At 34.8% G+C, this 24,607-nt stretch overlaps 6 protein-coding genes across 7 annotated transcripts; 1 reads left to right on the top strand and 5 right to left on the bottom strand.

The window, feature by feature from the left end:
- Nucleotides 1–558: 558 nt before the first annotated feature.
- On the bottom strand, nucleotides 559–3,312 carry LOC112717058 (F-box/kelch-repeat protein At3g23880). 2 transcript variants are annotated; one of them, XM_025769158.3, is made up of 2 exons: nucleotides 2,998–3,312; nucleotides 559–2,062 (listed from the first exon to the last, which is right to left on the bottom strand). In XM_025769158.3, the coding sequence occupies exon 2, from the start codon at nucleotides 1,951–1,953 to the stop codon at nucleotides 784–786; it is 1,170 nt and encodes a 389-aa protein (XP_025624943.1). In that variant the 5' UTR covers nucleotides 1,954–2,062; nucleotides 2,998–3,312; the 3' UTR covers nucleotides 559–783. The 2 variants fall into 2 exon arrangements, with proteins under 2 accessions (XP_025624943.1, XP_025624944.1); XM_025769159.3 differs by having other exon boundaries at nucleotides 559–2,022; nucleotides 2,998–3,290.
- LOC140175787 (F-box/kelch-repeat protein At3g23880-like) lies at nucleotides 2,609–7,263 on the bottom strand. The gene is made up of 3 exons (XM_072204352.1): nucleotides 6,226–7,263; nucleotides 2,998–3,133; nucleotides 2,609–2,715 (listed from the first exon to the last, which is right to left on the bottom strand). The coding sequence occupies exons 1-3, from the start codon at nucleotides 7,261–7,263 to the stop codon at nucleotides 2,609–2,611; spliced, it is 1,281 nt and encodes a 426-aa protein (XP_072060453.1).
- Nucleotides 7,264–10,265: 3,002 nt separating this feature from the next.
- Nucleotides 10,266–11,509, bottom strand: LOC112718076 (F-box/kelch-repeat protein At3g23880-like). The gene is made up of 2 exons (XM_025769983.1): nucleotides 10,388–11,509; nucleotides 10,266–10,298 (listed from the first exon to the last, which is right to left on the bottom strand). The coding sequence occupies exons 1-2, from the start codon at nucleotides 11,507–11,509 to the stop codon at nucleotides 10,266–10,268; spliced, it is 1,155 nt and encodes a 384-aa protein (XP_025625768.1).
- Nucleotides 11,510–17,057: 5,548 nt separating this feature from the next.
- Nucleotides 17,058–18,194, bottom strand: LOC112718075 (F-box/kelch-repeat protein At3g23880-like). The gene has a single exon (XM_025769982.1). The coding sequence runs from the start codon at nucleotides 18,192–18,194 to the stop codon at nucleotides 17,058–17,060; it is 1,137 nt and encodes a 378-aa protein (XP_025625767.1).
- Nucleotides 18,195–20,174: 1,980 nt separating this feature from the next.
- LOC114924563 (putative disease resistance RPP13-like protein 1) lies at nucleotides 20,175–20,825 on the top strand. The gene has a single exon (XM_029289449.1). The coding sequence runs from the start codon at nucleotides 20,175–20,177 to the stop codon at nucleotides 20,823–20,825; it is 651 nt and encodes a 216-aa protein (XP_029145282.1).
- A 1,626-nt stretch (nucleotides 20,826–22,451) lies between these two features.
- On the bottom strand, nucleotides 22,452–23,603 carry LOC112718073 (F-box/kelch-repeat protein At3g23880-like). The gene has a single exon (XM_025769981.1). It carries the CDS (start codon nucleotides 23,601–23,603, stop codon nucleotides 22,452–22,454), a length of 1,152 nt encoding a protein of 383 aa, XP_025625766.1.
- Between the last annotated feature and the right edge of the window lie 1,004 nt (nucleotides 23,604–24,607).

The following is a 24,607-nucleotide window of genomic DNA, read 5'->3' as shown; positions in this document are numbered from 1 at the left end:
GACATGTATCTAAAGATTCAAGAAATCATATGTTGCATGACAAATTTACTCCGAATAAAAAAAGAACTTAAAACAATACTCTGACACATAAGTTTTTTGGTTCCATCACTATTGGAAATGGAGTCTGATGAAGATACACAGGATCAAAACCACCTTCACATAGTCACATAATTTCCACAGAAAAAACTAACGAATGTATATACATCATAAATAGAGCATCTACATCATAGATAGGGCATACTTAGGGTACTTTTGGCAGGGTAATAGGATGTCATAATTTATTTTCATCCTCATATTATTCATTCCTATTAGTACAATCCCATGACTACTATAAATAAGATTCCAGCTTGCCATCAAACTTGTTCATCATACAAAACATATGTCATGAAAAGATAACGTAACAAATAACTAAATAAAGAAAGTGAAAATTTCATTCCTTTTACAATGGGATGGTCGCGAAAATCTTCTTCTAGATTCTTACTAATGAAAAAATCAATTTGTCTGTAAACTTCATCCAACAGTTAGCAAAAATTAATAAACTTATGCAACAAGGAGTCATGATAAGGATGTTAGAATTTTATGCACCTGTATATATAAAGTTTGCAGCCAAAATAAAAGTGACCCGTCTACAAATTTGGATCCAACAACAAGGAGTAGCCAAAGTAAAAAAACACCCAAAATAAACACAATGACCTGAACTTTGCTGGGCCTACATGAAATATAAGGATTTAAAATAACAGAACAAAAAGTTGCAGGAGCAAAACTTCGAGTAGGAACCGAATTTTAACAAGGCTGAACCAAGCTCTCAACATAATCAAATGCAATGAGGTAACTATTGTCCGCCAAGATATTAATGCGTTTAACACTATTATCTCTTCGGTCATAAAAAACTTCCTCAAAACGATGCCTGCCTCTCAACATGAAGATATTTCCATTCTCAAATATAAACACTGATAATAGCCTTTCAACACCGAGATTCTGAAAACTAATTTTTAGCAATTGAGTCCAAGAATTTTCATCTCCAAACTCCTTCATTTGCCATGCAATAAAATGAGTTTTCTTGTAATCATGAAGAAGATACAGGCTATTTCCCCAAACTCCTAGAGTTGGCTCTTCACCGGGGATCTCATCGATACCCTTTGGAAGCAGAATCTGTTTATGTGTATCCGATTTCAGGTCAAAAGAAACAATCATTAACATGTCAAGTGTAACAGCAGCCCAATCATAATGACCTCCATGCGGGTTACGAAGACCTAGCCAATTAAGAGTGCCACGGATGAAGTGGCCATTATCTTCAACACAAAACGGAAAAGCAGGGAAACTGTTAATCGTCTTCCAAGAACTGCCACCGAAGCTATAAACTTGCGCAGTTACTGTTCCAGAAGAATCCCGAATGAGAGTCAGTACCTTGTAACTGTCACTTGACTCATCATACCCAAACCCAAAAGCATTATTCACATTGACACGTAAGTACGGCGAGTTCTCTGAAATAAACCCTGTGAGAGGGTTCAATAAACGGAACCAGATATCGCTAATATCGTTGTTGGGGTGGTCAAAAATATGGGCTACACATACCAAGCCGTTGCATGAACCGGAAACCCAATCTTGTCCGTGTAGAGAGTGGAGATTCTCTTGAGCATCAAGAGTGGATGATGGATTTTGGATGAAAGATTCAATGCTACTAAACACTAAGCCCCGTTTTGCTTTTTCGTCGAAGGTGAGCGTTGCTGTTCGCGTAAAGAGGAGGATGGCATTTTTGGGTGAACGGTGAAGGTGAAGTTTGACGAAGTGAGGGTGGGAGATGATGGAGTTCCAGGACTTGCACACAAGCTTCAGGCGCGTGAGAGGCTTTGCAGGAACCCAAGAGAGGATCTCCATCACCACTTCACACAAGAGGAGTGCCACTGTTGGGTGTTGAGGCGCCATGTGCATGCCCTCAAAATGCAATTGCATTATAAGTTGCTTGTGTCTCTAGTGGCTAGGTTTTAAGATTGACCAGGGAATGAAGAGATGACACGTGTCCTGTTATTGTTGTGGTTAGTGGTGATTATTATCGTCGTTTCTGAAAACGAAAAATTTGTGATCACGCACACATTTTTGGGATTTTATTAATATGTAGGGGTGTGAAAGTAATTTCGTTTTCTAAGATGTTTATGGCAGAGCTAATAAATATCTTTTTGTATTTTCAACAATCAGAATTATGCATCAGATGATAATAATAATAATAATAATACATATTAGTATATTTTGAACAGAAATAGAAAATTCTACGCTATCCATGTCTTACTAATAATGAGAACAGAAAAACTCAATCTCTTGAACTCAATAATTACATCAATTATCCAACTAAATAATTGCATCACAGTTATCATAAACTGATTTCAAACCCTAGGAGCAGAGTGAAATTAAAAACATGAGGCATATAATAAATCAAAAGATCACCAATTGCAAATTTTTTAACAAGAACAGAAGTTAAGAACAATGAAATTAATAAATCATTCACGAAATTAAGAACAGCAGCAGCATTTAGCAACAAACATTTAGCATTCAGCAACAAGACCATATCTGAACTCAACAATCAGCATTCAGCAACAGACATTACAAAACATTAACCAATGATCACACTAAACCTCCAACCAGCAACCAGCAACCAGCATGACAAAATAGCAACAAACATTAGTACATAAACATTCCCAAACAGTGATGAGACTAAACCTGCACCCAGCAACCAGCAATTACAAAACAGCAACATTATAAAACATTACACAAAAATTGGAACAAAAATTCCAGAAATTAAAAAGAACAAGAAGACCGAAGCAAAATTAAACAGACCCATCAATAACCAGAAGCAAACTTAAACAGAGCCATCACTCATCACTCATGAGTAACCACTAACCATGGCAAAATTAAAAGGAAGAAGCGGATGCGAAGCAAAATTAAACAGACTAACAGAGCCATCAGTAACCAGAAGCAAAATTAACCAGATCCATCACTAACCTTCGACGGAGACACGGATGGCAACCGGCGAGACGACGACGATAGGCGAGGCGACGGCAAGCGGCGACCTAACGGCGAGCTGCTCCAGGCCACGAACAGAGAAGACAGGGAAGATGGGGATGACGAGTCGAGCTACCTAGTTCCGGACAGGGGGAAGAGGAAGAAGTGGAGGCGCCGAGAACCTAGGGACGGCGGCGGCAAGGATCCTAGGGCTAGGGTTCTCTTTGCTTTGCTTGATTGCTTCGGAAGGGGCGAATGGGGGATGGGGTGCACGAATGATTCTTGATTTGGAGAAGGGAGTGTTTCAGGATTTTTTTTTTTTAAATCATAAAACGGCGTCGTTTTTATAGAACCGGCCGGTTATCGGTTCAATTCAACCGGCCGGTTCTCGGACGATTTGCGGTTTTTGAACGGTTTTCTTTTAGCGGTTATTAGAAGTGAACTGGATAGCTTTTATGGCCGATTCCCGGTTCGATTAGTCGGTCCGGTACGGTTTTCAAAACCATGGTTTTGAGTTACTTCTCATCAAAGAATGGGATAGCTGCACTGCTCAAGAGTCCCAACATCTTGTATTGGAGCACCTGCAGCCTTCAACAAACTTGAAGAAACCAACCATCAAATTCTATGGTGGAATCTGGTTTCTCAACTGGTTAGGTAATTCCTCATTTGCAAACATGGTGTATTTGTGCATCCGAAGTTGTCACTATTGTTCATTACTACCACCTGTTGAACAGCTTCATAATCTTAAAGAACTCATCATATTTTGATATTATCTCAGTGAAGACTATTGGTCATGAATTTTATAGATCTTGTTCTCCTTCATTTCAATCATTTCCCTTAGGCTCTCTCCCTGTGCTCAAATGGCTCTACTTTATAGAATGTAAGAATCTGAAATCATTTTCAATTTCAGAAGAAGATGCACCCCAGTATCTCACATTTCTTCAAGGTTTCTACATTCTAGAATGTCCTGAACTTGAATCATTTCCTCATCTTGGATTGCCAGCACCTAAGCTCAGACGTTTTTGGGTGTCATATTGCAACAAGCTTAATTCACTACCAGGACCGGTTAATGCTCTTGTTGGCCTTCAAGAATTGACAGTTCTTAACCTCCCAAGTATGCAGTTTTTTGCAAACGAAGGTCTTCATATAAATATCTTTCTATATTGTATCATTCCACACAACTTGAATACACATAAATCTTTTCTTTACTGCTCTCTCTTACCCTTTCTAACAGAAATACTATGAATGTGTAGAGTCATATCCTTATAACACCATTGACTCTTGAATTTTACTTGTTTCATTGGTTGTAGCAAACTATTTGTGAACCATGCTTGTGAAGTTGTGGGAAACTTGCTGTAACTTGAAGCAGAGGATAATATTCTCTATCGGATTTTGGTGTGCACATAGCATCTTTGTTTTAAGAGAAGCTCACAGCATATGGTGCAACCTCATGCAGCCAAGTTCAGCTTATGCATGCATGGTTGGCGTGACTAAATTAAGTAGATGATAGTTGTAGAGTTAGTTATTGTTACTTGGTTAGAGGCTAAGTTAGTTGTAGTTTGCTGCTATATAAGCCACGTGTATCAGCTAGTTTCATTTGAGATCTTTCACTTTAGATTGAGTTTATTCATCAATTCCATTTAATTTCTTCTCTCAATTCTCTCCAATTTAGTGTGCTCGTTCTGCTTCACTCACCAATCTTAAAGCATATTATCAATATGTCATTGTTTTTATATAATCATTAAGTATTTTATTTTGTGAAATTTTAATTTCTTTATATTTTAAACTCTCTAAACTATCCCTTTCCAATCAAACTTGTTTAGTTAAACTTTTTTCTCAAAACCAATTTTGACGTCAAAATATCCATAAAACATAGAAAATCTCACAAAACCAAATAAAAAAAATATTATTATACAAAAATAGTGATATATTTGCAATATGTTTCAAAAGAGTAATATAAGTAATTAATTCTAAAAATAGTGACAATTGAGTTCTAAAGTATACAGTTAACACACGTGATTTAAGGAGTGATCTTGGCTAAAACCTGCTAAAGCGTGTTGAAATGTAGTAAAAATTAGATTGCATGAAAACTTGTAGATTCAGTTTTATAAATAGGTAGAGATCTGTAGTAAGGACAAAATTGGAAACTAAATTTGCACACAAAATTTTCTAATGAATGCAACAGGGGACAACTTAGTATTAGCAGTACAGCAGCTTCAGCAAATAGTGATAGCATCAAACTTATCATTTTACAGTTCAACGTCAATTGTGACTTTCAGCAGTATATTTTCTAATGCATTGAAACAAATTTTCAGCTGCTAATGTAATATGTAATTCTCGGACTTGATAATTTTGTTGACAAAACAGCAACAGAACACTAAAAGCAGCTCCCTCGTCAAGTTTTTGTTATGATACCCCTCCCCTCCCAACCATTCCTCTACAACATCATTTTAAGATCTTAAGTACATCTAAGTGGCAAAAAATTCTCTCATTAGTCAATATTTCATCATTATTTCTTAGTATTAACTATCTCACAGCAACAAAATTCAGAATACACATAGTTACCATCCTATTAGACATGTATGTAACAATCTAAGATAGCAATTTTATTTTAGTTGCTATCTTGTTAGACATGTATCTAAAGATCCAAGAAATCATATGCTGCATGACAAATTTACCCCGAATAAAAAAAAACTAAAAACAATACTATGACAAGTAAGATTTTTTGTTCCAACACCATTGGAAATGGAGATACATCATAGATCAAAACCACCTTCACATTGTCACATGGTCTCGAAAATCATTCTTCCCTCTAGAAAATCATGTTCTAGATTCTTACTAATGAAAAAATCAACACAACTTCATTTGTCTGTAAACATCATCCAACAATTAGCAAAAATTAATAAACTTATGCAAAAAGGAGTCATGCTAAGGATGTTAGAATTTTATGCACCTGTGTATATAAAGTTTGCAGAGAAAATAAAAGTGATCCGTCTACAAATTTGGATCCAACAACAAGAAGTAGCCGAAACTAAGGAAACACCCAAAATAATCACAATGACCTGAACTTTGCTGGGCCTACAAGAAATATAAGGATTTAAAATAACAAAACAAAAAGCTGCAGAAGCAAAACTTTGAATAGGAACCAAATTTTAACAAGGCTGAACCAAGCTCTCAACATAATCAAATACATCCGAAGTGAAGATTGTCTCTTCGGTCATAAAAAACTTCCTCAAAAAGATGACTGCCTCTCAACATGAAGATATTTCCATCCTCAAATATAAATCCTGGAAATAGCGTTTTAACAACACCGAGATGGTGAAAACTAATCTTTAGCAATTGAGTCCAAGAATTTTCATCTCCAAACTCCTTCATTTGCCATGCAATAAAATGAGTATTCTTGTAATCATGAAGAAGATACAGCCTATTTCCCCAAACTCCCAGAGTTGGCTTTTGACCGGGGATTTCATCGATACCCTTTGGAAGCAGAATCTGTTTATGTGTATCCGATTTCAGGTCAAAAGAAACAATCATTAACATATCAAGTGTAACAGCAGCCCAATCATAATCATCTCCATGCGGGTTGCGGAGACCTAGCCAATTAAGAGTGCCACCGATGAATTGGCCATTATCTTCAAAAGAAAATGGAAAAGCAGGGAAACTGTTGGCTCTCTTCCAAGAACTGCCACCGAAGCTATAAACTTGCGCAGTTACTGTTCCGGAAGAATCCCGAGTAGTAGCAGTCACTACCTTGTAACTGTCACTTGACTCATCATACCCAAACCCAAAAGCAGTATACACATTGACACGTAAGCACGGCGAGTTCTCTGATATAAACCCTGTGAGAGGGTTCAATAAATGGAACCAGATATCGATAATACCATTGATGGGGTCAAGAAAACGGGCCACACAAACCAACCCGTTGCATGAACCCACAACACAGTCTTCTACGTGTAGAGAGCGGCGATTCTCTTGAGCATCAAGAGTGGATGATGGATTTTGGATGAAAGATTCAACGCTACTCAACACTAAGCCCTGTTTTTTTTCTTCGTCGCGGGGGAAAGTTGGTGTTCGCGTAGACAGGAGGATGGCATTTTTTGGTGAACGGTGAAGGTGAAGTTTGACGAAGTGAGGGTGGGAGATGATGGAGTTCCATGACTTGCACACAAGCTTCAGGCGCGTGACAGGCTTTGCTGGAACCCAAGAGAGGATCTCCATAACCACTTCACACAACAGGAGTGCTGCTGTTAGGTGTTGAGCCGCCATGTGCATACTCTCAAAATGCAATTGCAAAGGTAGTTTTGGCAGTATAAGGTAATTTGATAAAACTTTTATTTTTAAAAGGTTTAGTATTTATATTTGGTAAATTAAATTAAAAATAATTTTTAATAAATATAAGTAGTTATAAACTTATAATTACATTTGGTAAAATAATTTTTAAAATTTAAAAAATTATAAAAGATATAAATTTAATTGTTAAATTTAAAAATTTGTTAATATTAGACTTTTAAATTTTAAATTTTAAAAAATTATACCTTAATTACTGTTAAATAATAATAATAATAATAATAATAATAATAATAATAATAATAATAATAATAAAACAAATTAGTTTATTAATTTTTTTCTTAAGGTTGATGTTGATTTTGACTTTGACTTTGAGTTTTGAGTGACTTCTCATTAAAGAAAAAGCAGTTGGATCTGGATATGAAGGAAATGAAGTATCTTAGTTGAAAGAAACTCTGCTGCTAATTGCTTCTAATCATATCATTTGTTTTCAGACTAAATTCTACTTCTAAGGTAAGAATTCAGCTATCTCTCTCTTTCTCTCTTCTTTAATTAATGAGGTCCAAAATTAGAATGAAAGACTGTAATAACATCTGCTGATGGTTTGCCTTTAGCAGAAGTTGCATTTGGGGGTCTTCTTCGCACCAAATTGTCGAAAAATGATTGGAATAAGGTACTTAGAAGTAACATTTGGGATCTGCCAAATTTAAATGTGCAACCTGCTCTGCTACTAAGCTATCATTTCCTTCCGGCTCCTTTGAAACGCTGCTTTGCTTATTGTTCAATTTTTCCAAAGAACTCAGTCTTAGAAAAAGAGATGCTAGTTCGGCTATGGATCGCAGAAGCCAAAAACATGTGTCAAAAAGTAAGAAAATCCTGGAAGAAGTTGGTGCGAATTCAATTTGCAGGGAAGCTCTGCATTTCAAAGCTACAAAACGTTGTTGACCCCTGTGATGCTTCACAAGCCAATATGAAGAAGAAAGAAAAAATTGAAGATCTATCATTAGAATGGGATAGCTGCACTGCTGAAGAGTCCCAACATCTTGTATTGGAGCACCTGCAGCCTTCAACAAACTTGAACAAACTAAACATCAAATTCTATGGTGGAACCTGGTTTCCCAACTGGTTAGGTAATTCCTCATTTGCAAACATGCTGTATTTGTGCATTAATCCAGTTGTTCTCTACTTGAGTCACAATTTTCTGTTGAAGTAGATCACAGAAACATTATCAATGCATCAAATCTATTCAGTGAATTAATGCTTGGTCTTAATTCTCTTGAACAATTACATATCGAAGCCATTCCTTCTCGGACCGCCATCCCTAGAGATGGTCTGCCGGAAACGTTAAAGAGTTCTGTTCCTAAAAAATTGTAAGAACTTTGAATTCTCAAAAATTGTAGTTTATATTTCCTTTGACAACTAAGTCAGTAATTTAGTAACTTGCATATACGCACTTATTTTTCCATTCACTTCTTCCACAGTGAAAGTTTTGCAAGCTATTAATAAATAAATATTGATCCAAATTTGTTGGAATAGTTTAAACAAAGAGAGAGAAAGAAGGATTTTTAAAAAAGACATAATGGTTCAAGAATTTAAAATTGGTATTCAAAATACTCATATTTTGTTTGCATAAGTGATGTCAAAAATTGGTTACAAGTCTACGATTTGATCTTACAAAGCATAGATTGAGTTGTCAAAATGGCATATATGACAGCTACAGTACCTGGCTTTTATATTAGGCAAACTAAACATGGCAGTGGCTGCATTGTGCAGTTGCTATTCCTATCAAATTGGGAATATAAGATAGCTATAAGAAACATTTGACAATTCAAATGAGTTAATTCATGAGCTGAGGTTTCTAGTGAATGCAACAGGGAACAACTAAGTATTAGCAGTGCAGCAACTTCAGCAAATAGTGATAGCATCAAACTTATCATTTTACAGTTCAATGTCAATTGTGACTTTTAAATTTTCAGCTGCTAATGTGATATGTAATTCTTGGACTTGATAATTTTGTTGACAAAACAGCAATAGAACACTAAAAGCAGCTCCCTCATTAAGTTTTTGTTATGATACCCCTCCCCTCCCAACCATCCCTCTACAATATCATTTTAGGATCTTAAGTACATCTAACTTTTCCAGTGGCAAAAAATTTTCTCATTAGTCAATATTTCATCATCTTTTCTTCGTATTAACTATTTTACAGTAATAAAATTCAGAATACACATAGCTACCATCCTATTAGACATGTATATAACAATCTAAGAAAACAATCTTATTTTAGTTGCTATCCTATTAGACATGTAACTAAAGATCCAAGAAATCATATGTTGCATGACAAATTTACTCCGAATAAAAAAAGAACTTAAAACAGTACTCTGACACATAAGTTTTTTGGTTCCATCACTATTGGAAATGGAGTCTGATGAAGATACACAGGATCAAAACCATCTTCACATAGTCACATAATTTCCACAGAAAAAACTAATGAATGTATATACATCATAAATAGAGCATCTACATCATAGATAGGCCATACTTAGGGTACTTTTGGCAGGGTAATAGGATGTCATAATTTATTTTCATCCTCATATTATTCATTCCTATTAGTACAATCCCATGACTACTATAAATAAGATTCCAGCTTGCCATCAAGCTTGTTCACCATACAAAACATATGTCATGAAAAGATAAAGTAACCAATAACTAAATAAAGAAAGTGAAAATTTCATTACTTTTACAATGGGATGGTCGCGAAAATCATGTTCTAGATTCTAACTAATGAAAAAATCAATTTGTCTGTAAACTTCATCCAACCATTAGCAAAAATTAATAAACTTATGCAACAAGTAGTCACGATAAGAATGCTAGAATTTTATGCACTTGTATATATAAAGTTTGCAGCCAAAATAAAAGTGATCCGTCTACAAATTTGGATCCAACAACAAGGAGTAGCCAAAGTAAGGAAACACCCAAAATAATCACAATGACCTGAACTTTGCAGGGCCTACACCCTACATGAAATATAAGGATTTAAAATAACAGAACAAAAAGCTGCAGGAGGAAAACTTTGAATAGGAACCGAATTTTAACAAGGCTGAACCAAGCTCTCAACATAATCAAATGCATCGAAGTCAAGATTGTTGATATTAACGCGTTTAACACTATTATCTCTTCGGTCATAAAAAACTTCCTCAAAACGATGCCTGCCACTCAACATGAAGATATTTCCATTCTCAAATATAAACACCGGTAAAAATAGCCTTTCAACACCGAGATGGTGAAAACTAATCTTTAGCAATTGAGTCCAAGAATTTTCATCTCCAAACTCCTTCATTTGCCATGCAATAAAATGAGTGTTTTTGTAATCATGAAGAAGATACAGCCTATTTCCCCAAACTCCCAGAGTTGGCTTTTGACCGGGGATCTCATCGATACCCTTTGGAAGCAGAATCTGTTTATTTGTATCGGATTTCAGGTCAAAAGAAACAATCATTAGCATATCAAGTGTAACAGCAGCCCAATCATAATCATCTCCATGCGGGTTGCGGAGACCTAGCCAATTAAGAGTGCCACCGATGAATTGGCCATTATCTTCAAAAGAAAACGGAAAAGCAGGGAAACTGTTGGCTCTCTTCCAAGAACTGCCACCGAAGCTATAAACTGTTCCAGAAGAATCCCGAGTAGTAGTACTCACTACCTTGTAACTGTCACTTGACTCATCATACCCAAACCCAAAAGCAGTATGCACATTGACACGTAAGCACGGCGAGTTCTCTGAAATAAACCCTGTGAGAGGGTTCAATAAATGGAACCAGATATCGATAATATCATTGATGGGGTGGCCAAGAATGGCCACACAAACCAACCCGTTGCATGAACCCACAACACAGTCTTCTTCTACGTGTAGAGAGCGGCGATTCTCTTGAGCATCAAGAGTGGATGATGGATTTTGGATGAAAGATTCAACGCTACTCAACACTAAGCCCCATTTTTTTTCTTCGTCGCGGGGGAAAGGTGGTGTTCGCGTAAACAGGAGGATGGCATTTTTGGGTGAACGGTGAAGGTGAAGTTTGACGAAGTGAGGGTGGGAGATGATGGAGTTCCATGACTTGCACACAAGCTTCAGGCGCGTGAGAGGCTTTGCAGGAACCCAAGAGAGGATCTCCATCACCACTTCACACAAGAGGAGCGCTGCTGTTGGGTGTTGAGCCGCCATGTCCATGCCCTCGAAATACAACGAAGAACGTCAATGTAATTGTATTATAAGTTGGCTGGAATTTATATGCTTAAAATTTTGAATTTTATCTTAGTTACTTATCATTTGTTCTGTAGTTGAAACTAAAAAAATATAAAAAAAATTATAAAAAAATGAGAGATCACAATTTAAAATTTGAAAAATTTAATTTTAAATTAATTGTATCTCAGCTAGGTTTTAAGATTGAAGAGAGAATGAAGAGATGACATGTGTCCTGTTATTGTTATAGTTAGTGAAGATTATAAAGGTTGAAAACAAAAAATTTGGAGATAAGCCTCAATGTAGTCCCTGAAATTGCACTCGAGTCTCAAAGTTGTCCCTGAACTTAAAAGTTCCTCAGAGTCATCCCCGAACTTGCACTCCGGAACTCAAAGTTGTCCTTCCGGCAATTTCTGGACACGTGGCGCAACCAGAAAACTGAGTTGACAAGCTTAGTGACACGTGGGACTCACAACGGCTAGCTGATGTGGCAGAGTAAACTCTTCTGACTCAATTTGGTCCCTCAATTGAAATTAAAACCCTAATTCCCAAATTTGAAGCCCACAGTGCTCACTCTGTTCTCTTCTCTTCGATTCTGTGTTCTTCTCTTCTCCCTCTCTGAAGCCCGTCTGTTCTCATAGAGTTTTTCATGTTCCCTTCGCGGCAACTCCAACCAATTAATATCCCATATATTACTTCATCAATTTTAAAGCCTATGTTTTCAAGTTCTTGCATAAAAAATCCTGCCATTTTTACATTATAGCTGCTGCACAAAGAATTTATAACTCTATTGGCAGCCACTACACTCTGGACACGCTTTACTTCGACAAAGAAACTAAGCAAATCATTGAAGTCCTTCTTCTCACAGTATGCAAAAGCAATCTCATCAAAAACGAAGCTACTAACCTCAGGATTGAAAGGCAACACCTTCTTGACAATGTTCTTGGCTTCCAGAATCTTTCCATTGCCACAAATTAGTATCACCAAATTCTCCAATGTTTTCGCCTTGGCACAATTCAATTTGCCACAGAAATCCAGCATATCAACTGAAACCCTGAATGCAAGCTCTGTTATCTTCATTCTCACCAAAAGATCAACAAGAACATGGTAACACAACCGCAAAGGAATCATACCGTGACCCTCATAAAATCATACACAAAAACAGACCTTTCTAATTCTTTCATGTCAACATACCCTTCAATCAGATAACTGAAAATCTCATGATTATCCAATGAAATTCCTTCACCCTCCAATTCAAATAACAAGCCATCAGCTTCTCTAAGCATCCCAACCTGCACAAGCAATGATGCCATGACCTCATAAGAGCACAAGAGATTCTTGAAACCCATGTTTCTCTCACCACGCAATTTGAAAATCTGCCACAAAGACCTAACCTTTTCGACATGAACCCCAACTCTGGCACACTCAGATTGATAACCAGACTTTACTGTTGCTCACATTGCTCCTAGTTGCTCGCGCTTGCCATAACCGACGGGCTTCAGAGAGGGAGAAGAGAAGAACACAGAATCGAAGAGAAGAGAACAGAGTGAGCACTGTGGACTTCAAATTTGGGGATTAGGGTTTTAATTTCAATTGAGGGACCAAATTGAGTCAGAAGAGTTTACTCTGCCACATCAGCTAGCCATTGTGAGTCCCACGTGTCACTAAGCTTGCCAACTCAGCTTTCCGGTTGCGCCACGTGTCCAGAAATTGCCGGAAGGACAACTTTGAGTCCCGGAGTGCAAGTTCGGGGATGACTCTGAAGAACTTTTAAGTTCAGGGACTACTTTGAGACTCGAGTGCAACTTCAGGGACTACATTGAGCCTTATCTCAAAAAATTTGTGATCGCACACATATTTTTGGGATTTTATTATTAATATGTAGGGTTGTGAAAGTAATTTCATTTTCTAAGTTATTTATGGCAGAACTAATTTTAGGGTTTGTCCAATTGCAGAACAACTTTTTTATTCTGGTGAATAGGTGCCAGAATTTTAAAAGTTTGTATAAGTTTTATGTGTGTTTTGTAATGTTAGCCATGGCTGTAACTTGCACTGGCACAAACCGGAAGCAAGAGATTTTTTAATTTTTTATTTTTATTTTTGTTGTTTGGACCCGCCGAAAATACTAATAAGACAAGCCACACCAAAACAATAAGAGAAAGGCACACAATAATGTGATTGTAACTCAACTTGCAGGTGGGAAGCATTCTTTTTAATTTTGTCAAAATTTTTATTTTCATTACACTTCTTTATTTATTTTCTTAATTTTAAGTTTTGTAAATTGAGATAAAGAGATGTTTTTTAGACATTTCATAAAAAAAATGTTATTTTTTTTTTAAAATACAAAGTACATACACTATTAATTTGTTGAAAGAAATATATTTTTGTCTTTTTAATAAATAATTAGAATTAGTGTGTTCCCCTGTGGGCTATTTTTATAAATATATTTTATCGTTTAATTTTTTAATGGTTTAATTACTCTATTAGCTTTTATAGTTTTGCGAAATTTTTAATTAGGTTCCTATACTTTTTAATCTTTTAATTGAGTCATTGCACCAAATTTATTTTTTAATTAAGTCTCTATACTTTTTTTCTTTTATTTGAGTTCCTGCACCAACTTTTTTTTAGTTAGATTCCTATACAATTAAGCTAATTACTATCAAGAGGGATCTAATTGAAAAAAAAATGGTATAAGAACCCAGTTAAAAAAAAAGTATACTGTATAGAAACCTAATTAAAAATTTTGCAAAACTATAGAGACAACGGAGCAATTAAACCTTTTTTAATCTATGAATAAAGAATTTTATACATGAACAATAAAACTTTTACACTTATATGAAATGAGAGATTAATCTCTTTTTATTATATTGATATACAAAAATGTTATCTATACAATAAAATTAATCATTAATATATTTATATTCAAGTATATGTATATTTTACTTTATTTTTAATATATATTTATATTCTAATATATATTTTATTCTAGTAGCTAGCTGACTTTGTTAACTAATTTTAATGTACACGTAAAATAGTTGATTGATATTTTATCATATTATAAAAAACAAATATTTAAAAATTGGAGGAATTTTTAGAGCACAGTTTAACTAATAAAGAAAAGTGAAATAAGTGAATAAATTTGTTGTTATATAAGAGTAAAATTAACTATTAAAATTGTTCCTCCTATATATTAATAGATTATTCATCCAATATTTAGATTATCTCTTTTTATTTGTAAAACTATTCCAACCTAATATTTAGTACATATTTAATTCATTTGTTTCTACTTCGTTAGACAGAATTCTTTTTATGATAAATAATAATATAGAATATAGAAAATATTCAAATAGCAAATTTTTAAAAAATATATTACTTGAAAAAAATACTTTAATATCCTGACACCTAGTGAGTTCTTCTTCATTTATGATGTATGTGTATAACCCAATCAATTCACTCATCATTATTATAATAATTATGTATTATTGTTTAATAAATAGAACTTTTTCATTATGTAAACTTCAATCGAAAGAATATATATTATTTAAAATTTAAAATTTTATTTATTATTTGTATTATTTCTTTAAGTAAAACTTTAATAATTTAACTAAATTATTATTTGATGTCTTTGTTTTATTAATAAAAAAAAGTATATGCAATTAAAATCTAATACGTTTGTCTATTAATTGTTTTAATCATTTTAAATTCTAAAAATTTATTATTCATGCAAACGTTTTTCAAACAATCAAAATGTCAAAATTTTTAATTATTATAATAAAAAATTATTCTAAAATTTAAAACACTATAAATCATCAAATTTACTTTTACATATAAAACATCCAATTGATTTTTCTTTAAAAAACTCATTTGCCTATAAATTAGTAATAAAATATATGATTGATTTTCTCTGTCAATAACTGAAGTATTTTATATAGTCACCCAAAAAAAATTAAAAAACTAAAGTATTTTACATAACATACTGAAAATACAAGCAGAAAAATATATAATGATCAAAACCAAATTCTCATGACCTTCACATTTAAAATGACACCAAAATAGAGAATCTATTCATTTAATAAAACCATGACCTTCACATTTAACATGATTTATCAGCATCTCAATAGAAATTACATGACTTGTTGCTTAACTTAAATCAATTGAAAATGAAGTTATGAAAATAATCTATGGCTTTTGGTCTATAAATACATAGGTTCATGGAAACAAAAAGTCAAGAGAGTTATCCTCATCCTTCTATTACTTCTATCCTGTCGTTTACACTTAAGTATTCGAGATGATAGCACAAAAACAAATCAACCACCTATTACATTTATCCTTCCTAACAAGAGCCTCTGTCTAACTTTTGAAGTGTTGCTTAATTATTACCATAGTTTCTTATAGCCATTTTGACTATTAATCCTTACTTACATACTACTTCTCTTGTAAACTAATATTTTTATTTACTGGTAACTATAGGGTCTTATTTAAACCAAAGAAAATATGGCTGCTGCTATTATGGGAGGGGCATTACTCTGCTTCTGTTCAGGTGTTGTTGGATAAGATCATTTCCAATGAGTTCTTAGACTTCTTTAGGAGAAGGAAGTTTAATGTTTCACTTCTTAGAAGATGAAGATGACATTGCTGAGTGATCAAGCTGTTCTAAATGATGCCGAGGAGAAGCAGATCATAAATCCTGCTGTAGAGGAATGGCTGAATGAGCTCACACAAGCTGTCTTTGATGCTGACGATTTGTTGGATGAAATCAACACTGAGACATTTGGATGTAAAGTGAAAGCCAGGTATCAAAGTCCATCGTGCAGTGCCAAGGTGCAAAACGTCTTTTCCTCTCGTTTCGGACGATCATATGGTATGATCAATTCTAAAAGCAGCTCCCTCATCAAGTTTTTGTTATGATACCCCTCCCCTCCCAATCGTCCCTCTACAACATCATTTTAAGATTTTAAGTACATCTAACTTTTTCAGTCACACAAAATTCTCTCATTAGTTAATACTTCATCGTCTTTTTTTTTTGTATTAACTATCTCACAGCACAAAATTCAGAATACACATAGTTACCATGTTATTAGACATATATGTAACAATTTAAGAAAACAATCTTATTTTAGTTGCCATCCTATTAGACATGTATCTAAAGATCCAAGAAATCATATACTGCATGACAAATTTACTTTTTAAACCGCCTTTACATAGTCAAATAATTTCCAAGAAAAAAACTAATGAAAGTATATACATCATGTTGAATTTGAAAAACTAAAACTGGATTGAAGTGATGATCAAACATTATTAGACTATTATCATCTGTTTGTGTGATTAGTTTTATTAAGTAGGTAGGATGTTAAAATAGTCATGATAAAAGTGATCTGTCTACAAATTTGGACACAACAACAAGAAGTAGCTAATGTAAGAAGACACCCAAAATAATCACAATGACATGAACTTTGCTAGGCCTACATGAAATATAAGAATTTAAAATAACAGAATAAAAAGCTGCAGAAGCAAAACTTTGAATAGGAACCGAATTTTAACAAGGCTGAACCAAGCTCTCAACATAATCAAATGCATGGAAGTAACAATTGTTGGCCAAGATATTAACGCGTTTAACACTATTATCTCTTCGGTCATAAAAGACTTCCTCAAAACGATGCCTACCTCTCAACATGAAGATATTTCCATTCTCAAATATAAACTCCGGGAATAATAGCCTTTCAACACCGAGATAGTGAAAACTAATCTTTAGCAATTGAGTCCAAGAATTTTCATCTCCAAACTCCTTCATTTGCCATGCAATAAAATGAGTGTTCTTGTAATCATGAAGAAGATACAGCCTATTTCCCCAAACTCCCAGAGTTGGATCTTTACTGGAGATCTCATCGATACCCTTTGGAAGCAGAATCTGTTTATGTGTATCCGATTTCAGGTCAAAAGAAACAATCATTAACATATCAAGTGTAACATCAGCCCAATCATAATCATCTCCAAGCAGGTTACGGAGACCTAGCCAATTAAGAGTGCCACCGATGAAGTGGCCAATATCTTCAGCAGAAAACGGAAAAGCAGGAAAACTGTTGACCCTCTTCCAAGAACTGCCACGGAAGCTATAAACTTGGGCAGTTACTGTTCCAGAAGAATCCCGAATGACAGTCATTACCTTGTAACTGTCACTTGACTCATCATACCCAAACCCAATAACATTATGCGCATTGACACATAAGCAAGGCGAGTTCCCTGAAATAAACCCTGTGAGAGGGTTCCATAAACGAAACCGGATATCGCAAATATGGTTCTTGTATAGAATATGGGCCACACAAACCAACCCGTTGCATGAACCCAAAACCCAGTCTTGTACGTGTAGAGAGTGGCGATTCTCTTGAGCATCAAGAGTAGATGATGGATTTTGGATGAAAGGTTCAACGCTACTCAACACTATGCCCTGTTTTCTTTCTTTGTCGGGGAAAGGTGGTGTTCGCGTAGACAGGAGGATGGCATTATTGGGTGAACGGTGTAGGTGAAGTTTGACGAAGTGAGGGTGGGAGATGATGGAGTTCCATGACTTGCACACAAGCTTGAGGCGCGTGACAGGCTTTGCAGGAATCCAAGAGAGGATCTCCATCACCACTTCACACAAGAGGAGCGCCGCTGTTGGGTGTTGAGGCGCCATCTGCATGCCCTCGAAATACAACGAAGAAGAACGTAAATGTAATTGTATTATAAGTAGTGGATAGGATTTAAAATTTTGAATTCTCTAAATTTTAAATTTTATTTTAAAGGATAAAGTGTGATTTTTATTATTTATTTTATAAATAAAATTAAAAAATTATAAAAAAATTATTTAAGAATGAGTGATCATATTTCAAAATTTAAAAAATTAAATTTAAATTAATCGTGTCTCCAGCGACCAGGTTTTAAAATTGAGCAGGAAATAAAGAGATGACATGTGTTCTGTTATTGTTGTGTTAGTGCCTTAGTGGAGATTATTAACGTCGTTTCTGAAAACAAAAAATTTCTGATGGCGCGCACATTTTTGGGATTTTATTAATATGTAGAAGTTTGAAAGTAATTTCATTTTCCAAATTATTTATGGCAGAGCTAATTTTAGGATTTGTCCAATTGCAGAACAACTTTTTTTTTTTCTGGTGAATGGCCGCGACATGATTTGTTGATTTTGTGGTGCTGAAATTTTGAATTTTTTGTATAAGTTTTATGTATGTTTTGTGATCCCAACTTTGAAAATGTTGCAGAGCAACCATGACTGTAACTTGCACAAACTGGGAGCAAGAGGTTTTTTAATTTTTTTTTTATTTTTGTTGTTTGGACCTGCCGGAAATACCAATAAGACAAGCCACACCAAAACAATAAGAGAAAGGCACACAACAATGTGATTGTAACTCTAGCAACTCGCAGGTGCTAAGCATTCTTTTCAATTTTGTTAAATTTTTATTTTCATTACACTTCTTTATTTAATTTCTTAATTTTAAGTTTTGTAAATTGAGAGAATGGAATGTTTTTTAGACATTTCATAAAAAAAGTGTCATCTTCTCTTAAAAATACAAATTACATACACTTTTAATTTGTTGAAATAAATATCTTTCTGTATTTTTAAAAATCAGAATTATGCATCAGATAATAATAATAATAATAATAATAATAATAATAATAATAATAATAATAATAATAATAATAATAATAATAATCTGGATCTGGATATGAAGAAAATGAAGTATCTTAGTTGAGAGAAATTCTACTACTAATTGCTTCTAATCGTATCATTTGGTTTCTGATTAAATTCTACTTCTAAAATAAGAATTCAGCTCTCTCTCTCTTCCTCTCTTCCCCTCTTCTTTAATTAGTGAGGATCAAAATTAGAGAGAGAGACTGTAATAACATTTGCTGATAGAATCAATAAACCACATTTTAGTCCTCTCATGGCTCTCTATTTTATCCTATTCATTTGTTCTAACTTGTTACTAATTACTTAAGAATAATCATCATTAACCGATTAAAGTACAATTGTAAATCCATCAAACACTAAGAAGTGAGAAATTTGTGTGCTATTAATCCTTACCTACACACTACTTCTCTTGTAAACTAATGCTGTTATTTACTAGTAACTGTAGGGTCTTATTTAAACCAAAGAAAATATGGCTGCTGCTATTGTGTGAGGGGCATTACTCTCTGCTTCTGTTCAGGTGTTGTTGGATAAGATCATTTCCAATGAGTTCTTGGACTTGTTTAGGGGAAGGAAGCTTAATGTTTCACTTCTTGGAAAGATGAAGATGACATTGCTGAGTGTTCAATAAAATAGGAGTGATTGCGATTGTTGGCATGGGAGGGATTGGGAAAACAACCCTTGCTAAACTCCTATAAAATGATGATGAAGTTAAAGACAAGTTTGATTTAAAAGCATGGGCATGTATTTCAAAGGATTTTGATGTTTTCAGGGTCACTAAGACTGTGCTTGAATCGGTTACCTCAAAACAACAAATACTGATAACTTGAATACTCTGCTACGCAAACCTTTCCTATCTTCCATTTGACATCTCTTGGTAGTGAAGATTGCTGGTCTTTACTTGCTGAACAAATAATTCCAGTGAAAGGTCCAACCTAGAAGGAATTGGAAAAGAAATTGTGAAAAAATGTGATGATAGTTTTCCTTCCCTTACCATTGAATGGATGGTCATTTGACTATTACCTATCAAACAAGGTAATATATGACTTGTTGCCCAAGTTAAAACAGTTGCGGGTATTATCTTTGTCACACTACAAGAATATCTCTGAGTTACCAGACTCCGTTGGAGCTTTAAAACATTTGCGGCATTTAGATCTCTCTGGCTCTAACATTAAAAGGTTGCCTTCTGTGGTTTGCAAGCTCTACAATCTACAGAGCTTGCTGTTGTCTGATTGTAAATTTCTCACTGAATTACCTGAGGAGATAGCAATGTTGGTGAATCTTCGCCACCTCGACATTAGTGGAACTCAATTACAGGAGATACCGGCACAAATAGCAAGACTAGAAAATCTCCAAACTTTATCTGGGTTTGTTGTTAGCAGACAGCAAAATGGATTGAAGGTGGGAGAATTGCAAAAATTTCCCAATTTGCAAGGGAAGCTCTGCATTTCAAAGCTACAAAACATTGTTGACTCCTGTGATGCTTCACAAGCCAATATGAAGAAGAAAGAACAAATTGAAGATCTGTCATTAGAATGGGATAGCTGCACTGCTGAAGAGTCCCAACATCTTGTATTGGAGCACCTGCAGCCTTCAACAAACTTGAAGAAACTAACCATCTAATTCTATGCTGGAACCTGGTTTCCCAACTGGTTAGGTAATTCCTCATCCGAAGTTGTCACTATTGTTCATTACTACCACCTCTTGGACAGCTTCATGATCTTAAAGAACTCATCATATTTGATATTATCTTAGTGAAGACTATTGGTCCTGAATTTTATGGATGTTGTTCTCCATCATTTCAACCATTTCCCTCCTTGGAGACACTGAGTTTCGAAGGAATGGAACTTCATGGGTGGTATAGCTACACTCTTCCCTCGTCTTTCTCATCTGTCTCTAAGCAATTGTCCGAAACTCAAAGGAAATTTACCCAGCAACCTTCCTTCCTTGACTAAACTTCATTTATCCAGTTGTTCTCTACTTGAGTCACAATTTTCTGTTCAAGTAGATAACAGAAACATATCAGTAAATTAATGCTTGGTCTTAATTCTCTTGAACAATTACATATCGATGCCATTCCTTCTCGGACTGCCTTCCCTAGAGACGGTCTGCCGGAAACGTTAAGAGTTCTGTTCCTCAAAAATTGTGAGAACTTTGAATTCTCAAAAATTGTTGTTTATATTTCCATTGACAACTAAGTCCGTAATTTAGTAACTTGCATATACGCACTTATTTTTCCATTCACTTCTTCCACAATGAAAGTTTTGCAAGCTATTAATAAATAAATATTGATCCAAATTTAGTTCATCTAACTTTTTCAGTGGCAAAAAATTCTCATTAGTCAATATTTTATCATCTTTTTTTCGTATTAACTATCTCACAGCAACAAAATTCAGAATACACATAGTTACTACCATTCTATTAGACATGTATGTAACAATCTAAGAAAGCAATCTTATTTTAGTTGCTATCCTATTAGACATGTATCTAAAGATCCAAGAAATCATATGCTGCATGACAAATTTATTCCGAAGAAAACAAGAACTAAAAACAATACTGACCCGTACGTTTTTTGGTTCCAACACTATTGAAAATGGAGATACATAGGATCAAAACCACCTTCACATAATCACATAATTTCCATAGAATAAACTAATGAATGTATATACATCATAAATAGAGCATCTACATCATAGATAGGGCATACTTAGGGTACTTTTGGCAGGGTAATAGGATGTCATAATTTATTTTCATCTCCATATTATTCATTCCTATTAGTACAATCCCATGACTACTATAAATAAGATTTCAGCTTGCCATCAACCTTGTTCACCAAACAAAACATATGTCATGAAAAGATAAAGTAACCAATAACTAAATAAAGAAAGTGAAAATTTCATTACTTTTACAATGGGATGGTCGCAAAAATCATGTTCTAGATTCTTACTAATGAAAAAATCAATTTGTTTGTAAACTTCATCCAACAATTAGCAAAAATTAATAAACTTATGCAAAAAGGAGTCATGATAAGGACGTTAGAATTTTATGCACCTGTGTATATAAAGTTTGCAGCCAAAATAAAAGTGATCTGTCTATAAATTTGGATCCAACAACAAGGAGTAGACAAAGTAAGAAAACACCCAAAATAAACACAATGACCTGAACTTTGCTGGGCCTACATGAAATATAAGGATTTAAAATAACAGAACAAAAAGTTGCAGGAGCAAAACTTCGAATAGGAACCGAATTTTAACAAGGCTGAACCAAGCTCTCAACATAATCAAATGCAATGAAGTAACTATTGTTGGCCAAGTTATTAATGCGTTTAACACTATTATCTCTTCGGTCATAAAAAACTTCCTCAAAACAATGCCTGCCTCTCAACATGAAGATATTTCCATTCTCAAATATAAATTCTGGAAATAGCCTTTCAACACCGAGATGGTGAAAACTAATCTTTAGCAATTGAGTCCAAGAATTTTCATCTCCAAACTCCTTCATTTGCCATGCAATAAAATGAGTGTTCTTGTAATCATGAAGAAGATACAGCCTATTTCCCCAAACTCCCAGAATTGGCTCTTCACGGGGCATTTCATCGATACCCTTTGGAAGCAGAATCTGTTTATGTGTATCCGATTTCAGGTCAAAAGAAACAATCATTAACATATCAAGTGTAACATCAGCCCAATCATAATCATCTCCACGCGGGTTACGGAGACCTAGCCAATTAAGAGTGCCTCCGATGAAGTGGCCGTTATTATCTTCTGCATAAAACAGAATAGCAGGGAGACTGTTGATTGTCTTCCAAGAACCATCACGGAAGCTATAAACATGCGCAGTTACTGTTCCAGAAGAATCCGGAATGACAGTCACTACCTTGTAACTGTCACTTGACTCATCATACCCAAACCCAAAAGAATTATGCACATTGGCACGTAAGCACGGCGTGTTCACTGAAACAAACCCTGTGAGAGGGTTCCATAAACGAAACCAGATATCGCAAATATCGTCGTTGGAGTGGAAAAGAATATCGGCCACACAAACCAACCCGTTGCATGAACCCGAAACCCAGTCTGCTACATGTAGAGAGTGGCGATTCTCTTGAGCATCAAGAGAGGATGATGGATTTTGGATGAAAGATTCAACGCTACTCAACACTAAGCTCTGTTTTTCTTCTCCGCCGAGGGTGAGCGCTTGTGCTCGCGTAAAGAGGAGGATGGCATTTTTGGGTGAACGGTGAAGGTGAAGTTTGACGAAGTGAGGGTGGGAGATGATGGAGTTCCATGACTTGCACACAAGCTTCAGGCGCGGGACAGGCTTTGCAGGAACCCAAGAGAGGATCTCCATCACCACTTCACACAAGAGGAGCGCTGCTGTTGGGTGTTGAGCCGCCATGTCCATGCCCTCGAAATACAACGAAGAACGTCAATGTAATTGTATTATAAGTTGGCTGGAATTTGTGTCCTTAAAAATTTGAATTTTATTTTTGTTACTTATCATTCGCTTTTGTAGGTGAAACTAAAAAAAATATAAAAAAAATTATAAAAAAAATGAGAGATTAAGATTATGTTTTAAAATTTGAAAAATTTAATTTTAAATTAATTGTGTCTGAGCTAGATTTTAAGATTGACTAGAGAATGAAGATACGACATGTGTCCTGTTATTGTTATGGTTAATGGAGATTATTAAAGTTGAAAACGAAAAATTTGTGATCGCACACATATTTTTAAGATTTTATTATTAATATGTAGAGGTGTGAAAGTAATTTCATTTTCTAAGTTGTTTATGACAGAGCTAATTTTAAGATTTATCCAATTCCAGAACAAATTTTTTTTCTAGTGAATGACTGCGGCATGATTTATTGATTTTGTGGTGCCAGAATTTTGAAATTTTGTATAAGTTTATGTATGTTTTGTAATCCCAACTTTAAGAATGTTGCACAGCAACCATTAGGGGTGTGCATGGGTCGGGTGAAACCGGGTTTGATGTGACACAGACCCGACTCGAAATATATATCAGGCCTATTTGTTAGATTCGAATCCGATTCTAAACCCGATGAAACCTATACACTTTCGGGTCACGATTATATCGGGTAAAAATAAGGTGAAAATCGGGCCTGATGAGTTTGGAAAACTCTAATTTAAATTGATGATGATCAAACATTATTAACAGCAAAATTATTAAATTATTCTTGATTAAAGTATGTTAATTGTAATAACTTTTGCTGTGCATATTTCTTTATGGGCCGAAAATAAAATTCTGGTACAAGCCCAATTATACTCAGCCTTGATTTAATACAATAATACATTGATGAGTATGGCTGAATTGAATTTGGGCCGAAACAAAATTGATGAGCCCAAGTGTTTTACTATTTGCTCAGCCTTGAATGTTCAAATTAATTTGTG

This window comes from Arachis hypogaea, chromosome 10 (assembly GCF_003086295.3).
Source record: "Arachis hypogaea cultivar Tifrunner chromosome 10, arahy.Tifrunner.gnm2.J5K5, whole genome shotgun sequence".
Lineage (NCBI taxonomy): Eukaryota > Viridiplantae > Streptophyta > Magnoliopsida > Fabales > Fabaceae > Arachis > Arachis hypogaea.
Note: the sequence above shows the minus strand (reverse complement) of the source record. Positions and strands in the feature narration are given on the sequence as shown.